Here is a 17593-nt window from a genome sequence, read left to right as displayed (position 1 = left end):
CTTTTATCCAGCACAAATTTTATTTGAAATAGAGCTACCGTTGTTGGGCACGTAGCAAATAAACTCTCATTTGATGTGAGAATTAAATCAAACTGGGTAGGCGTTTATAATAATGTCACACTATTCAGCTTTACTAGGGTATTAATAAGGCATTAACAAGTACTTAATTCATCATTGTTATAGCATTAATCTTCCTTCATAAATACCAAAATTCTGACTATGATTGTTGCTCTCAGTGACGCAGCAGCAGTGATAGCTGCTCACGGTGTAACAGTAATAGATGGATAAACATATGTGTATTTATAAATGACACAATAACGAGGATATTGGTCGCCAGTCTCTAGCCGAATACATAAAACATAAGTAAGCAGATATCCATTTTGACCACTATATTTAACATGGCATCTACAAACCGTGCCTACTCCTATGTATTTTCAATGGATTAATAATAAGCTTATGACAATTCAATTCAATTCAATTCAATTTATATAGCGCCAAATCACAACAAAAGTCGCCTCAAGGCGCTTCATAGATACAGAGAAAAACCCAACAATCATATGACCCGCTATGAGCAAGCACTTTGGCGACAGTGGGAAGGAAAAACTCCCTTTTAACAGGAAGAAACCTCCGGCAGAACCAGGCTCAGGGAGGGGCGGCCATCTGCTGCGACCGGTTGGGGCGAGAGAAGAAAAACAGGACAAATACATGCTGTGGAAGAGAGACAGAGGTTAATAACAGATATGATTCAATGCAGAGAGCTCTATTAATACAGCGGTCCTCAACCCCCGGGCCTCGGACCGGTACCGGTCGGTGAGTCGTCACTCTGAGACAGGATATTTCTAATTTTAGAGATAGATTTAGAGACAATCCATCAGTTTTTTAGAAGACAGTAATCAGGTTATATTTATGAGTGCAATAACTATTTTTTATAGTCTAAAAAATAATTTACTGCACCTTAAGCTTGCAAAACAGAGCTACTGTTAGACCTTAACAGTTAACTACAGAGCAATGCCAATACTCTATTCTAATTAAACTGGCTGATCCACTTTGTTAAATAGACTAAATGGGGGGGGAGGCAAAAGGGCTTTCCGTCAAAATCCTTTAAATCCAAACACAACCAGGACATGTTTAATTTGAATTTGAGTGCGCTCGGCTGTTGCGTAATCTTAATGTTACACAAGGCTTTAATCATTTTCTGTTTTTAATCCAGGCAGACTGATTGATAGTGCAGTGTGAAAAGAAACCATACGAGGTCAGTATTGCTTCATCGAAAGAAAGTTTGGGTCGTTGTGACCTAAAGTGGAGCAACATTTAGACCATCGGAGCTACACGATAATTAAAACGTACAAATATGACTATTTCATTTCATTTGAAAAGACTATGAAAGCTCTTTTAAGCCGCATTATGTGAGCATGCGTTCAAATACAGAATAGGCCTATTATTGGAGAGATGGTGGTGGGGAGGTGACCTGCTTTTATTTGCTCCTGATGAATCCTTATGTCATTTACATATCAACTACAATTCCGCGTCTCACTTTTAAATGTCTCCAGTCGCCTGCTGAGAATTAATTGGTAACCACTGTGTGATCCGGTGTGACTGCGCCCCTCCCCTCCCTCCCGAGGATGCAGGACGGGTTTACGGTCCTGAGTTCTGACTCCTGACGGCACAGAGAAGCTCCGCGATCATCACGAGGACAGTCCATAATCGCGCTCTGGCATCTGATTTCTTTCTTTTAATTTCTTTCTTTTTCTTCTTTTTTTTTTCTTGCGCCTTTTCTTCCCCCCTTAAAAAACACCCTTCTTCTCTGACAGCATGAAGGAACTCGCTCTTTTGGGATAATTTCAAGTATGGATCGCTTCAAATGTACATTTCCGCGGAGCTGCAGCTGAGCTTTCGTTCAAGGCTGACTGGATTCTCGCAGCGTGATGGATATAAATGAGTTCGCGGTGCTGAAACTTTTTGTTGTTGGGGTTTTAAGTGAGTATTTGATTGACTGTTTTTATTTAACTATCATTGAAATCTCCTCCTCATCCTGTCTGAGCTGTAACAGAAATTGCTTCACATAAAAACAGCTCTTTGCAGCCAGAGTTGTTTTCCATGTATCTTCATATATGCGCACTGGAGCAGGATGCTATTCTCTGATTCCGTGCTGCACATTTACACCTGCAAATGCAAATACCCCTGCGTTGGTCTGTTATATTAATGCGCTCCTCTGCACTGCCCAGCTGCAGAGCGTACACAGTCTCTTCTCTAGGAAGTGTCAGGAACATCTATCATATCTCATAACTCATGCACTGAAGGGAGGATAAGCAGTGTTGCATCACGGCATCATGCCCCAGTGGACAGACCTGACCTATATATCAGGGCCAGTGTTTTTTTTATTTCTTTTTCTGGTACAATAAAATCATGTATGAAATCAGGTTTCCGTGGGGTGCCAAATGTAGATGTTCTGATGGATGGGTTGCGTTTTGCTCTGTACTGACAGAGTGCTCAGTGGTGGCTGCCATCAGTTATAATGTGAACCTCAATAACCTGCTGTTGTGACGGAGCCCTTTTGACAGCCTATAACCTATAACAATCAAAATCAGGGAGGTATAATCCACATAATGACTCGGTGATGAAGAGGAGTTCAGTTGCAGAGACTCTTTCCACAATCTATTGAGCTGTTATATTGTTTTGGCACCATCTTGACACTCACTGAAAATACCCAGGTTTTGATTTTTAAGGACTTCTTTTCTAGTAGCTACCTCTGTACACCTGAGGTGGATAAAAGAAAAAAGCTGTGTCTAACACACTGCAGAAAGTTCTTTTTAATGACATTTTAATGCCAGTTAAGCTTGCTGTATGCTGAAGGATGTGGTCAGTGTCTTGCCAGGACCTTCAGCCCACAGTCCCCTGGACCTCTGCCATGTAACAGCTGTCAGGGCTGTAAGGCCAAGAAAAACTTAGATGGACATTTTCTGACAAGATCATCCTTCCAAAATTCCCAGTCTGCTGCAATAAAAAGCCAAAGAAAAATAAATATTATTATGCATGCACTCAGACTGGAGAGATGGCGGAATAGCCGCAGATGCTGCTACAACAAGTTATATTCCCATGATGTAAGGACGCACAGCAGCGGTTTCCTGTGACAGCTCTTGTCTGCACCAAAAGATTTTCCCATCAAGCTCCCTATTAGGGAGAGAAAGCAGATGCCGTGCGTTCAAAGAAAACCCGAACACACTGCACTGAGTTGCCACCAATTGTTTTCTTTTAGTGGAGGTCTGGCGTATTGGGTGCAGCCGAAAGTAGAGGAGAGGGTCCCCATCTGTGCTGCAGAAAGAGAGTGATTCCCCCTGACTGTGAGGCATCTGCTAAGCCCAGTAAACAGTTATTCATACTTTCTGACAGTGAGGGGAAAAAGCCCCGGGGCCCCTCTGTTTCAGCACCATGTGAAGAAGAAGAAACGAAGAAAAAAATGCTGTGAAGATGTGTTTTAAAGCTCTTTTAAAATGCTATTCATAGACCTGCTGGGAGATTATAGCATGGAGCTCTTTTTTTAATGCATGCGGCTGCTGTCTTATCATCTAGACGAGGCAGACATTCACTGCTGTTTAGGAATCAAGAGAAGTCATTTTTATTAATGCTGACTGCTGAAGCAAATAAGGAATAAAGGAAAATGCAACTTAAGGCAAAAAAAGAGGAAGCATATTTTCATTACAGTATTTTCTCACCATTCACTGACAGGGAACCAACAATAACCATGTTTTTACAGGCTCCCTCAGCTCTAGCTCACACTATCTTCGAACATTTTACTAGTGCAAAACTGACGTGACAGAACAAATAAATGCCACTGCCACTGGTCAGTGTCATCAAGGGTGGGAGCAGTCAGCAAAGCCAAACTCAGCTTAGACCAGGCTTAGGCTGAAATATTTGTTTCATCCCTGGGGTGAATAAAAAAAAATTAAGCTTGTTTTTGTTTTCTTGTCAACATATTCCACAAAAAGCCAAAGCCAGCTGTTGGATTTGAGTTGACTTGACTGATTTTGAAAATGATGTGCTCTGATTAAAGCCGCTTCACCATGGTGAAGCTGGTCCCAGAAGCTAAGCAGTGTTGCGCCTGGTTAGTACTAGGATGGGAGACAGCCTGGGGATACCAGGTGCTGCAAGACTGTGGGTGGTTCAGGAGAAGGAGAGCTCTGAGGTGTTTTCCTTCGCAGTGAGAAAGTATGAATGGGGTAAGCAAGTTGGAAGTTTGGTAGTTAGATCCCTGGCTCTGTAGTCTACATGGGGAAGATACTGAAACATTTGATGTGCATGGCTTTAAGGCAGAGAGCTCTTACACTTAGAAAAGTACTCTATGTGCTTTCATGAATGAGCCATGTTACATACAGAGTAGAAAAGCACTATATAAGAACCAGTCCGTTTACCAAAAAAACCCCAACCTCTTATTTCTGAAGCTAAGTGTGGCTATTAAAAGCTCACTGGCTTATTTGATATCACAACCTTAAAACAAGGTTGTGAAAAAAAAAAACATGTTTTGAAATATATGCTTTTCACAAGATCCAGCCAATTTAAAAATAATCCCGTGTCCTTAGCAGAGATGAATGGCCTCAAGCTTGACAGTAACACGCTGCTAGTTTTCATCTTTTTATGAGATTTGTTAAGAAAAATATCGGTTACAATGGTGAGACACACCAGCTGTTCCCACAGGTGAAGTGTCATAAGACTGTCCGACGCTGCAGTCCTCTGCCGGGTTAATCTGGCGTCATTATACTCAGGAAAGGGCACGTTTGAGTGAAAACCGATGGTGTGAGAAAGCTTTCAGTTTTGCTCGTGAACGAGTCGCTGTTACTGCTCAGCTGTAACAGCGGTGACAGCGTGTTCAGAGTGTTGTTAATCTTTCAGATGCCTGTTAAAGTTTCATGCACCATGAGGGGCTTGAACTTTGTCTCCCCGCTCATCCTGCTCATATCAAAGTCTAATGCCGAGGTCTTCCTGAGTCCGGGCTACTGTGCAGTGTTGGTGATGGACCCATTAGTCATGTCTGTCTCTTTAAGGTTTTTCACTCAAAAAACCTATTTACATGGGCATTAGTGATTCATAGATGAAACAAGTAAACATAAAGGTTATCATGTAGTAAAAATGCTGAAATGTTTTCCTTCTCACCGATCTAAATGATGCAGCCCCACAGGAAAAACTGCACGATTGAGGACTGAAGCTTAATGGAGATGAAGAAAAGCTCGATGTGCTCTTTGAGGCACAAAAGCTCCTGCAGGTCAAATAATATGAGGACTGCAAACCAGCAGCTCATTAGCTAATATTTACAGCAGCCGTCATTGCTGCTTGTTTCACAGCTACACAGCAAGAGGGCAGAGTTACCTGGAGACCGGACAGAGGGAAGGTTTCTCGCCTGCAGATCCGGCTCTAATGAGCTCGACTGGAAATGGGAAGTAAGCTGAATGTGTAATGATAGACCGACACCAGTTACTGAAGCCAGGCTTAATGACAATGTGCCATTTTATCCACAGAGGACAAAATATTTTCAGTCGCCCAGTCACTTAGTAAAAATACATACAGTTTATTTCTATAGCACATTGTTCTGTACAAGTTGTACAAAACTTTCACTACGCATTACAGTCACTAAACCGACAAGAAATATAGAGTAAAAATCAAATAAAACAAGACTGCTGAACTAGAACCGGTAAACTGGTTTTTAACAGTGTTTTAAAGTGATTGAGAGACTGAGCAGCTCTTATGTGACACAAGAAAAGCCTCTGTCGCTTCTGCTTTTAAACTTGGATCTAGGAATATTTTAGACCAGCTAGTTGTAGACCTTAGTGCTCTTTATATAATGCAGTTGACAAAGTCATAACTGAGCCAACATCTAAAGGATTACAATAGTCTAATCAAGAGGTAATAAAAGCATGAATTACTCTCTCAAAGTCATGTTGCTTGGAGGCGTACCTCACCTTACAGAAGAGCCTTTGAAATACACTTGTCTTAACAACAGATCTAATCTGTTCATCGGATTTTAAAGCACAGTGAAAAATCACACCAGTGACATGTGGCAGTAACACGTTGAGAGGCCTGTCTTAGCTGTCATACCCATCTAACAGGCTGGATTGCTGGAAGTAAATAATTTCTCTGTTGGTTTTGTTCAGATTGAGGAAGCTTATCTCCAACCATAACTGTACATCTTTAGGACAGTTCACCAGAGCCTGAAAGGAAGCATGGCTGTTTGCTTGTGTCGAAGCTGTTTGTTTAGGTTTCTTCAGCACAGAAAGGGGTTTGCAGCAGCTGTGAGAAGGGATCATTCACAAGGCCTGCAAGATCTGCGATGCTGATGATATCACAAACTGTTGTATCGTGCAGATCTAAGACATTAGAAAGGGAAGAGACAGTTTAGAAATGTTATAGAGGAAGAGGGCCTTGAACAGGGATTGGGTAAAGTTTTATGGTCAATCAAACTTTGTCTTATAGTAGTTTTGTTGTATTTGTGATGATTTTGGCTACTGCCATTAAACTATGTACAGGGAAAGAGTTCAGTCAAAGTAATCAAAGTCAGCTTCAGTTGTGCAGTGAGAACTGGACACGTGAAAGAAGTCTGATGAAACCCCTCGAGTGCTGCCACTTGAATCAGAATGAGTTTCAAAATGGCCAAAAAAAGGAGAAGAAATCTGTGGTTGTGGACGCAGAGCCAAGAAACCTCACAAGAACTCTTCATCTCCCTCCTCATTTCATTTCTACTTGAAGCAAAACCTGGAGAATAAATTATCCCCGGCTTGCGTAACACAAGTCTGCAACAGAGCCCCCCGTGGCTTATTTGCAGCGGTGTGTGTGTGTGTGTGTGTGGGGTTATCTGTCAGCTTCTGACAAGGAAGAAGATTGTGAAATGAAAATGATGATTTCTCTGATTCTGTTCGACATATTTTAAAACCCTATTCTGACCTTTCCATTTGGAGTCTTGTAGAGTTACTGGAGTCCACAGCTGAGTTTTTCTTGTAGTAAAGAGGAGTTTATTAATATTAATAATGCTGGGGAGGGCTTTGCTTTTAATGTTCAGACCTGCTTAATGTCTGTCCGGTCCCTTAAAGGGCTTTCAGACAGGATGTGACAACGACCTCTGAAGTTATTCCCGATGGTTTGTGCCGCTCGGGCGGTGATGAGGATGCGATTGGCCAATAGAAACCTGGCACACAAAATGAAGGAAAAGCTCATGCTTTATGTTTAATTTGCCTTAATTATTTGATACAAATTTGTGTCGTAGACTGTATATAAATGATAGAAGTAACCAGAGGTGTGGACTCGAGTCACATGACTTGGACTCGAGTCAGACTCGAGTCATTAATTTTATGACTTTAGACTTGACTTGAAAAAATGTTCTAAGACTTGTGACTTGACTTGGACTTTTACACCAATGACTTGGGACTTGAATTGGACTTGAACCGGTTTACTTGAAAAGACTTGATATTTTACCCCAAATATAAAATTTAACATGCATATTATATAGAGATTGAAAATGTGACGTCATTCACGGGTAGAACCGCAAAGGATTCTGGGAACTCGTGGCAAGCGGTACTAGCGCACGCAGGCTTTCAATTGAAATCAGTCACACAGCGATAAAAAGAAACACAAAAATGTCAAGAAGCTGTTGTATTATTAACTGCAATAGCCGGTCGCATGACAGCCACGGGAAGCCGACGGGTAAAGAGATCGGTTGTTATCGGATTACGTCGTTGAAGAGAAATTGTTCGAGCCATGTTTCCGAAGTAACAAAGATGCAACGGATGGCCTGGATTGCAGCCATTCAAAGACCAATTATAACGTCCCAGAACCCTCCAGCTCACAGGTTAGTCTGCTCCAAGCATTTACACGAAGGTCAGTGTTTTTTAGTAGTTAATACGTCATTTTCATAACATAATTGGTGATATAGGTTACAAGCAAGTCTGGCGCTGAACAGAAATTGTCGCGCTATGCTCCTTTGTTTATTGTGCATAAATAGTGAATTGTCCTGACACAATATTGCGTTTCGCTTCTGTTATTATGGTACATTGACAAAAACACATACTTTTATTCACAGGATAAAACAGGTTTTTTGTATCACTAATTGCCCAGTACGATTACAGCATACAATATTATTGTCACTGCTACATTTCTGTGATGCTACCAGAAATTATTTCCACTACTAATTAATTACCGTTGAGCTCAAAGGTCCTATTAATAAACGGTTAAGGAATGTGTATTTGACAATTTGTGAGACTGGTAAACTTATGATACGTACGATGGTCTTTCGTTCTACACGGTGCATTTCAAGGTCCTGCACCCATCCGTCGGTAAACTGTACCTGGGCTTGTTGCAGTGACCTGAAGTTACTAAACTTCATGAGTGTATGCACTCACTCCAAGAACCGTATGATTATAAATGTGCATATAAATATGCTACGATGAGATAGCTGACTTCATCTAACTAGCAAATGTTGTCCAGGCTATGTTGGTGATACAGTTTTTTTTTAATGTGTATGATATTTTTGTCATGCGATTTTAAAGCTGGTCCTACAACCGCATCCAAGAATAACATGCAGCGTATCTCAGAACTGTCGGTGAAAATTATTCTTGGAGCTAGGTTTAATTGAGCTGCATTTTAAAGAGGTGCAATTTCACAATTTGTGTATATTTTCTAAGTTCACTATTTTGTCATGTGTTGAGAAAAACACAGATTTTAAAATTACATGGTCTAATATTTACATTTAGCATAACTGCAACATTATTTTTTCGTTGTTTTTTTTTTTAAAGACTCGAAAGGACTTGAAATTCAAAGTTTCAGACTTGTGACTTGACTCAGACTTTTACACCAGTGACTTGAGACTCGACTCTGACTTGCCTGACATTACTTGAGACTTGACTTGAGACTTGAGGATAAAGACTTGAGACTTACTTGAGACTTGCAAAACAATGACTTGGTCCCACCTCTGGAAGTAACCACTGTAATGATTTGTTGAATCCCATTCTGAACCCACAAGTTCAGCGAGGACGTTTAATGTCGGCATTTTCACGCGAGATTATGTGTAATTAATGTGTAGTCACATTTCTTGAGAGGTGCATGTCAAGGCCAGGCTGTAGGTTATGGTTAAGGGTTTCAGATGGGTTTGCGGATATGACAAAGTTACAGTGCAGATTTCCCACTGACCTGTACATCCCCAGTAAAACTTACGTGTGCTCCCAGTATATCTAAAGACTTTTTAAAGTTTCTTAACTGAGGTATTGAAGTACGCAGATTATTTCACTGATCTAATTGCAAAGTTCAAGTAGAAGTTCTGCACTGTCCTTGTTCAGCTCCTCATGTCAGTTTGCTTTAGTCATGCTCTACAATGATGGGATTCATCTTTTCAGGCATCAGTTGGCATTAGTAAATTTTAAATTCTAGAATTTCCTTCTATTTCCTACATATTAATAAATATTTGTTTTTTAGCTAACAAGAGGACTCCTGAATAGTCTGCTCACTAACCCACACACTGGTAGGCTTCACTGAAAAGATGGCATGGCTGGAGCCTAAATGTGTCTAAATGTTGTGTTTCTAAAGCTAACATATACAGGTGTAATGTGTGGGCACTGGGGCTTTAGCACATGCAACAGTCAGGCTTTCTTTTGTAAAGTAACATTAAATGGGAAATATAATGAATAATTTTTCACAACAGTCAGCTTAACGTTCCTGTGTTTTCAGCACCCAGCAGTCCACTGCATTAATATTCATTCATAATACATAATTGGTTATTATAAGCTAAGTGGCCAGCCGTATTTGCATTCAGAATTTGATTCGGCTAACTTTTAATTGAACACTTTTGCAGAAGGACTCCTGCACTCGTGCCATCGCTCTCTGAGGTACCGGGCACTAAGAAAGATGATCATTAAAGGTCTTGGATTCATTAATACCCTCAGAGCACTCCGGTCTGTGCCGAGCCTCTGACTAAGCCTCTCAATTTAAAGTTGTGATAGAGTGACTCTGGGTTTCACATGACAAACTTTCTCTCTGCCTGTGTTTTCCCCTCTGTGCCTCTTCTGCTGTCCTTTCTCTTACACCCTCCTGTCTCTCAGGCAGACAGATGAGCATTTTTTTTGGCACTGTCCGTGGCAGAGGTCTCTCACAGTCCTGGACAACCAGCTGACAGAAAGAGAGCTTTTTACAGCTGCAGCCCTTTAATATAATCTGTAGGGAACGAGGCTAAATGTTAATCTGGCTTTCTTCAGCACTGTGTAAATCACTGATTGGATGCTGACATAGCTCACCACCGTGTCACAGCATTTTCTAAATTACAAGGATTGATGGAGGAATTTAATAAAGGGATTTGTCTGGATGTACACATAATTTCTTCACGTCATATGTCTATTTATCTGTCCAGCTGTATATCCATCACATCCAGGATGAGATTTTGGCCACAGTCACCGTGGTAATGCAGTCCTCTGCTGTGTGCTGGCTTCTTACTGCAAAGACGGTGCCAAAGGGCTCTAATTAATGGCCAGGACAAGTTGACATGTTTACCACAGATCTCTGCTGTGTGTGTGTGTGTTTACTGCTGCAGTCCTTCAACAACTTTGGACATTTGAGAAAAAGTGCAACTTTTTTTCCCATTCTGACTGAAGGGGAGAGAAAATTGAATTTAAAACACTCAGTTAGCTCGAGCATGAGTACCTGTTTGAATCTCATCATGGGGCCAGAGATCTCAGATTTGTCACTGAGCCAATTTTGGACTTTTATTTGGGAAGTAGAGGTGGGGTTTTTTTCAGCAGACCTCTGGATTTACAGCTTTGTCTTGTTCTTTGTATCTATGCAACTGTTTTCCGTCTCCATGCCATTTGACGTTTGTTTCAAACCCGACAGAAAGTGGCTGATGTGTCCCGATGGTGTGACGCTGGTTTTGTCTTTCTTCAAATAAGAAGACACAAAGTGGCTTCAGGCTGTTTGAATCTTTGTAGTTTTGAAATTAAATGCTTGTCTGAGGTTGTAGAGTGAGGAAAAACAGATGGAAGTCTGAATTCTAGTGTGGGTTTTACAATTGAAGAAGAGCAGTTGTGCTGTTTCTGCGTGTTCCCAGATTTTTTTAATCATCACATCCATCTTCCCGTCAGCATCCATCCATAACCAGCAGCTTGCACTGATGATCTGTGTAAGGGCACAACTCTTAATGCTCATGTAAGCTGAAAATAAAGCATTTGAAGTAGATCTGCACTCAAAAATATCCTTCACCCTCAACACACGTGGAGCAATACTTCTGAGTAAAATGCAGCTGAACTATATAAACTCAAAAATAAAATCATTAAGGAAAACGCACTTGATATAAACTCAGTTTATTACTAACCGATTACATTTCATTTGACTAGATTCCATAAAATGTAACATTTTACTTATGTACGAAAATTAAATGGACACGTTTTATGTAATCAAACAGCTAAACTCAGCACTTTGGGCATAACTTTTATTTTAGTCTTGGACTCTGTTACAGTAACTTTGTATGATTTACAGTTCATTGAGTTCAGTTTTAATAATACAGAGAAATCCTCTGACATTCAAATGACACTCTCTGAGCAAGCACTTAGTGACAGAGTGAAGGAAAAACTCCAGATCTGTGTGACAACCATATTAATGGTAAATGGTAAATGGCCTGTATTTATATAGCGCTTTACTAGTCCCTAAGGACCCCAAAGCGCTTTACATATCCAGTCATCCACCCATTCACACACACATTCACACACTGGTGATGGCAAGCTACATTGTAGCCACAGCCACCCTGGGGCGCACTGACAGAGGCGAGGCTGCCGGACACTGGCGCCACCGGGCCCTCTGACCACCACCAGTAGGCAACGGGTGAAGTGTCTTGCCCAAGGACACAACGACCGAGACTGTCCAAGCTATTAAGAATATCTTCATCATAAATGACATCACAGATATCAAAGAGGAGGATAACCTGTCGATCGGTGGCGTGTTTGGATCCATCTGAAGCTTCAGTGTTCGGCTCAGTGGATTTATCGTACATCACTGACCTCACTATTTGAAACTTTGTTTAATGTAAGCATCCACAATTGTCACACTGTATATATGGCAGAAAATGAGGAAAAGCACAGTGGGTCCACTTTAAATGAAAGCGCTTCATTTAGATATTCCCCGACAGACAGAAATGTCGAATGCTCGGCGCTCCCACAAACAAGCCGTGATAGCTCATCGACAGATTGCCCCCATAGGGGCCCGTTTTCTGTTGAAGCCTGGCTGTAATTTTCCTCTCCACATGGTAAATGGACTGCATTTATATAGAGCCGTTACCCCAGAAGCCCATTGCAGTGTCTCACATTCACCCACAACATGCTGCTCCACCACCTCAACTGCTGGTGCCCTACATTTATACAAACAGTATAATGGGAAGGGTAAGAAGAGCATTTATCTGCGGAAAATCCCTTGTCATGGTTTCTCCCTTCTCCATCACTGGTATTTTATTTCTGTCTGTCTCCGTCCTGGCCATCCAGTAGTCCCCCTCTTCTCCTCCTCATCTTCCTGCTTTTGTTTGCCAAGTACCCAGAGTTCCTCTGTGTCTTGCACATCTGTCTCATTCTCCAGTCTCGTCTTCCTCTCCCTCCTGCTTGACCCTCAGATCCCCTCAGAGGGAAGACTCCACTCTTGATAGAAACAGCCTGGACACTCCTTCTCAAGCCTAGACGGGGTTATGGTGGGAGCAGAGAAACAGCTTGTGTTGTCAGACCAATTATTTATACCTTCTGTAAACAGTCTCACCAGGAGTGGAAGCATTTTAGCTTGTTTTCTCACCCATGTAGTGCTGTCCAGGCATGGCTTGAAGTGGGTGGGAATCACGGGTCAGTTTCGGAAAGTTAAAAAAATGATGGATGGATATTTGGATGGGAGTTTCCATAACTCCATCAGTTTCCATCAGTTAGGGGAAACAGTTCAGACCCGTTAGGAGAGTGGAAACCCCCCCTGGGTTTAATCTGTACTGAAGTGAAGAAGCAGTTATAGAGAGGTGATTTTTAAGACTGATATCCATATTTGTTGATTTAAAAATCTAATATTACAAGATATTGACCAATATTTTCGTTTTTGTCATATACAATAAACATAAACAGATTTTCTCAACATTTATAATGTTTTTATTCACTGGTTTGCGCTTCGCCAGAATCTGCTCGGATCAGCTGGTTATCCTGTTTGTGCCAAATATGTGTTTCCAACAGGTTGCTCAGTGCACTCTGGTGGTAAAAGGTGTTTTTACATATTTTTGTTTTTACAGTCATTCTCTTCTTTGATTTTTAAATTTTCATTTAACGTCTGTTATAAATGCCGAACCAGCAAAGCTGCTATTGGCCGATAAAATCAGCCAAATGGGTCGGGCTCTAACAGTATTACTTTCTAATCTTTGCTCTTGTTTAATTTTAGCCATGAAAAACCAGTTTGGGATCCAGAAAGAAATGGTGCCAACATTTGAACAATCACCTCCCTTCAAATTTACCTCATTTGTTCCTTTTCAAACTCCCCAGTGGTTTTTTCTGCCAACATCTCTATTGTTTAGTCTCCTTGACAGAGTCACTGAATTAATTTCTGTTTGCCTCACCTGGCACTTCAGCTGGTAGGTGCATAATAATCACTCAGCAGTCTGTCACTCTGGCTGTGCCTCACTATAGATCCCTAAGGCTTGTTCCAATGGGGGCCGAGTGAGAATAGAAACTGATCACCATTTTTTGCAATTTCACTTCTCGGTGTAAAATGATTTCCTTTGACTGGGAAAGAAAAGGCTTTCCAAAGAAAGCTGAATCCATAAAAAAGTCACATGTGTGTCTGCCAGGGCATTTTCAGATCTGCAATAAACATCTGACGCTTTTCATCAATTCTGAGCCTTCTGCAACAGCAGCAGCAGCAGCAGCTGGCTTCAATGGTTGACTGCTGAGAAATCCAGATTTATTTTACTTTAGCAGGAACCCTCCTGTCATTGACAGATGCCACGTTGTGCTTTGAGCGATGTCTCCAAATATGGCGACCAATATTTGATGGATATGAGTTCATAATTGCAAACAAGAATTTTCAAACTAGCTGCAACAAAGTTATTGCTCAAGTTATTAATTAACGAGGAAGAGCGGAAGCATAAAGCGGAAAAAGGTAAGAGACATATGGCAGGTAGTCTCATCTGCTGATTTTTTGAGTTAGGAGTTTATACTGGCAACCTCTGAGTTCCCTTTAAGAGAACATGTAATTACAACGTTTAGAGCTCAAACAGGTCATGTGGCTCAAACTGTGTATAATGTCATATTAACAGACCAACAGACAATTATCACTGTCAACTCTATGGATGTTTGGCCAGCAAGCTTCAGCTTTTTCAGTTTTATCAATTTTATTATTTATATAACACCAAATCACTACGACCGTTGCCTTGAGGCAATTAATTAGAAATCCTTGAATAAACCTGTTTGAAAACAGTCCCCTGTTTTCATATGGGACAATTTTAAACAGAAAATGAATGTGGAAATACTTAAAATATCAGCCAGTCGAGGTCAACTTTTAGTGCGAAGGTCACCACCGGTGCAGAACGCCGTCTGTGAAATTTCCAGCGGCGAGAGTAAAATGCATTTTGGAGGCTAACAATGAAATATTGAAAAATCTGCAGTGTATAATGAGTGAGTGACAAATAAAAAAGGACCTTGGCACAGAATTGAATCCGCACTTTCACTTCAAGTAAATATGTACTCTGAACTTATTAATGAAATATGAAAAAAACAGTGTAGGGAGCATAAACTCTATAAAAGGCCAGTTTCTCAGACACAGCACGCACTGAGCAAAATCGATACAGGATTTACTGTCTCACAGTTTATCCCAGGGATCACACAATGGAGCGCCAAAAGAAACTCACCAGGACAGCTTTTCTTTTGGAGTTTTTTGTGGTGTGACTTCACATGACCCAAACAGGTCAGCCTTTCTATTACAACAACATCCTCCCATTGCCTTTTTGTTGGATCAGTACCCCACAATTGCCACTGCACTCCAGCTGCCTGTTAGAAGGTCACACAGCTCCAGCGATAATAAGAATGATTGACAGCGTGTCTGTCTGTGTGTCACAGTTATTACTGCTGGAAAGGGCTAGGGAAATCAGTGTTAATGGATTACAAATTCTGGTTTCTGCTCTGAGAACAGGTCAGCATTAATTTCAGGAAGAAGGAGAAGTACTTCTGGCACATTGGCTTTAGTATCTTAAAATTTTTTTATCACAGTCAAAAAGCGCTGCCAGTAGTTGGGGGAAGCTTTCTGGAAACCAAAGGGAAACAACCAATGTGTGGGTAACCTTCTGAGTCAAAGAGAAAATAAACTAAATCAGGAAAGAGGGTTGGAGATAAGTAGCAACATCCTCTTGGCACAAACACTTGTGCTAGCACTGCATTTGAGGCTACTAATCATCTCAATCTGTTTGTTCCCCAAGTTTTGTTTGACTATAGGAAGGATCCAAAGGTCTCAGAATTCATTCAACAATAATGGGAGCAAATGTTACTTAAAGCATTTGACAGAAATCCCCGTTCCATCCATTTCCTCAGTGTTTGCTCAAATCTCAGCTCCATTTCTGGCCTTCACTTTAAGATTGCTTCTGCTGTAGTTAAAAAGCTTTCTATTTAAGTGAAGGAAAAGCTATCACCTCCACAGCTGTCTTGGTGACCTTGGCACGATAACCTCAGTCACTGTTTGAGGAGCTGCTCTCCTGGATCTTAGCACAGAAGGAAGACCAAACAGGGAAGAAGTATTTCCCAAAAACAGGTGGCTTTAATTTTGGACCATCTGTTGGGCTACTGCTTTACCCCCTCCCCCAACCCCAACTAACTTTTGATTTTGCCAAATTTGTTTCTACACTGATTATAATTTAAAGAAAAATCAGAAAATAACTGTTTTCACAGATCTCTGATCTTAAAATTAAAAAAAAAAATCCACTAACCTCTTGCTTCTTCCTTAGAAGTCACAGCAAACTAAACAGACATTTTCCTTCTGAGTGTTATGTGCTCATTGATCTAGCTTGCATTAGTTGTTTTTCCTGCAGCTGGTGAACACAGGGGGGCGGCATGCCTTGAAAAGCCAAAAAGTGAGAGATCTTCAAAGTCTCTTCAAAGAGTAGAGAGGGTGCAAACATCATTCAGTCATGCATACTAAATGGTGTTTGCAGATAAGAATAAGACTCAAAATTATTCAGACACGCAAATTTTACTTGGTTCACCTCATCTGCCTTTAGTGTTTTTTTTCCACAGAAACACTGAACGGGTTTTCACTGTGTTTTTACAGCACTCAGCACCAGAAGCAGCTTTTAAATTGAACAACTTAATACTGTACGAGTTCGGGTGTGAATTTGTCTGAAATCTTTTGCTGGGTTGGTTTAAAGCAGGGAGGTTGGGAATTGATTAGCCAGCAAATCAATACATCTAGTTTATTGTTCAAGGGCGTACCTCAGGGTTCTATTGTAGGCCCATTATAATTAGCATATACATATATAATCTTTCAAGTATGCTTCCAGCTGTGTGCTTCTGTCCAATCTTATTTTAAAAAAAGATTTTGGGGCTTCTTCTCTTTTGGACAGGTACAGTGAAAACTGACAGAAAAGTGAAGGAAGACATGCAGCAAAGGACTGGGAGTCAAACTCCAACCCGGGCCGGTTGCTCTCAGTCATTCGGCATATAGTTGTCTGCTCATCCCACTGACCTAAACCGGCACACTCCTGTCCAATCTTGTTTACCCCAAGTTAATTGTGCACAAATCCCCATCGTTGGTTGGCCAGGGCGCATTTCACTTGTCTTTTCATCGCTCTTAGTCACCCTTTGTCCTGTCTTTTCCCTCTTCCTCTACATCTATCTTTACAAACCTCAGCATCTCGAACCATTTATCTGCTGCATGGAAAGAAAGGCGAGGCATCTTGCAGTAGATAGAGAGCATGACAAAGAGGACACTTGATTTGTTTCCCTTTTAAATTTCTCTGATGAGATAAAAAAAACAAAAAAAAAACAAAACAAAAAACAGGACACAATATAGCTGCAGGCATAGATACAGAGTCAGACAAGGTTTCCCTAATTTCCTGTTTAGGATGCATTATATAATCTTTCCCTGTGTTCAAACTAACAGAAGGTTTTTTGTCATGTCGTGAAATTAACCTAATTATCTCTTAAAAAAAACTCATTACCTTTCTGTCCCAGTGATAATGATGAGGAGGAACTAAAATAAGACTGATTTTTATTTAATCCCTATCACTTCCGGCTATGGTTTAAATCTTTCTGGACAGTTTTGGCAGCTCATCTACTTTATTTCATCTTCTATTTCTTCTCACCTATATTTATCTAATCTAACAGATAGTAGATGACAGCACAGACAGAGCCAACCAATGCTCAGCTGTCAACCACCACCTGCTAACACTTCCATTTATTACTCTCACACTTCAAAATAACTCAGCTTTGCCTGCATAATTTACTCTCTTAATGCTGTTTTTATGTAGTTGCCTTTTGGTTTGAGAGCAGGAGGTAAAAAAAGGATAAAAAGCAGTTGAAACTGTGATGGCAAAACAAGTATTTAATGATCATTGCTTATAACATTAAGTTAAAGA

General features: G+C 40.8%; 1 protein-coding gene across 2 annotated transcripts in view; it reads left to right on the top strand.

Annotated features, from left to right (window-relative positions):
* LOC309714513 (receptor activity-modifying protein 3) overlaps positions 1-17593 on the top strand; it is a 39331-nt gene that overhangs the window by 1952 nt on the left and 19786 nt on the right. Inside the window, exon 1 of one of the 2 annotated variants that reach the window (XM_082547028.1) lies at positions 1336-1977. The exons of the other annotated variant lie outside the window; for it this stretch is intronic. Within the exon in view, the coding sequence (XP_082403154.1) occupies positions 1926-1977 (52 nt within the window). The 5' untranslated portion in view covers positions 1336-1925. Of the gene's footprint in view, positions 1-1335; positions 1978-17593 lie in introns of those variants that run through there. 2 annotated transcript variants of the gene reach the window in all.

This window comes from Aulonocara stuartgranti (genome assembly GCF_965226115.1).
Source record: "Aulonocara stuartgranti genome assembly, chromosome: 9".
NCBI lineage: Eukaryota > Metazoa > Chordata > Actinopteri > Cichliformes > Cichlidae > Aulonocara > Aulonocara stuartgranti.
Note: the sequence above shows the minus strand (reverse complement) of the source record. Positions and strands in the feature narration are given on the sequence as shown.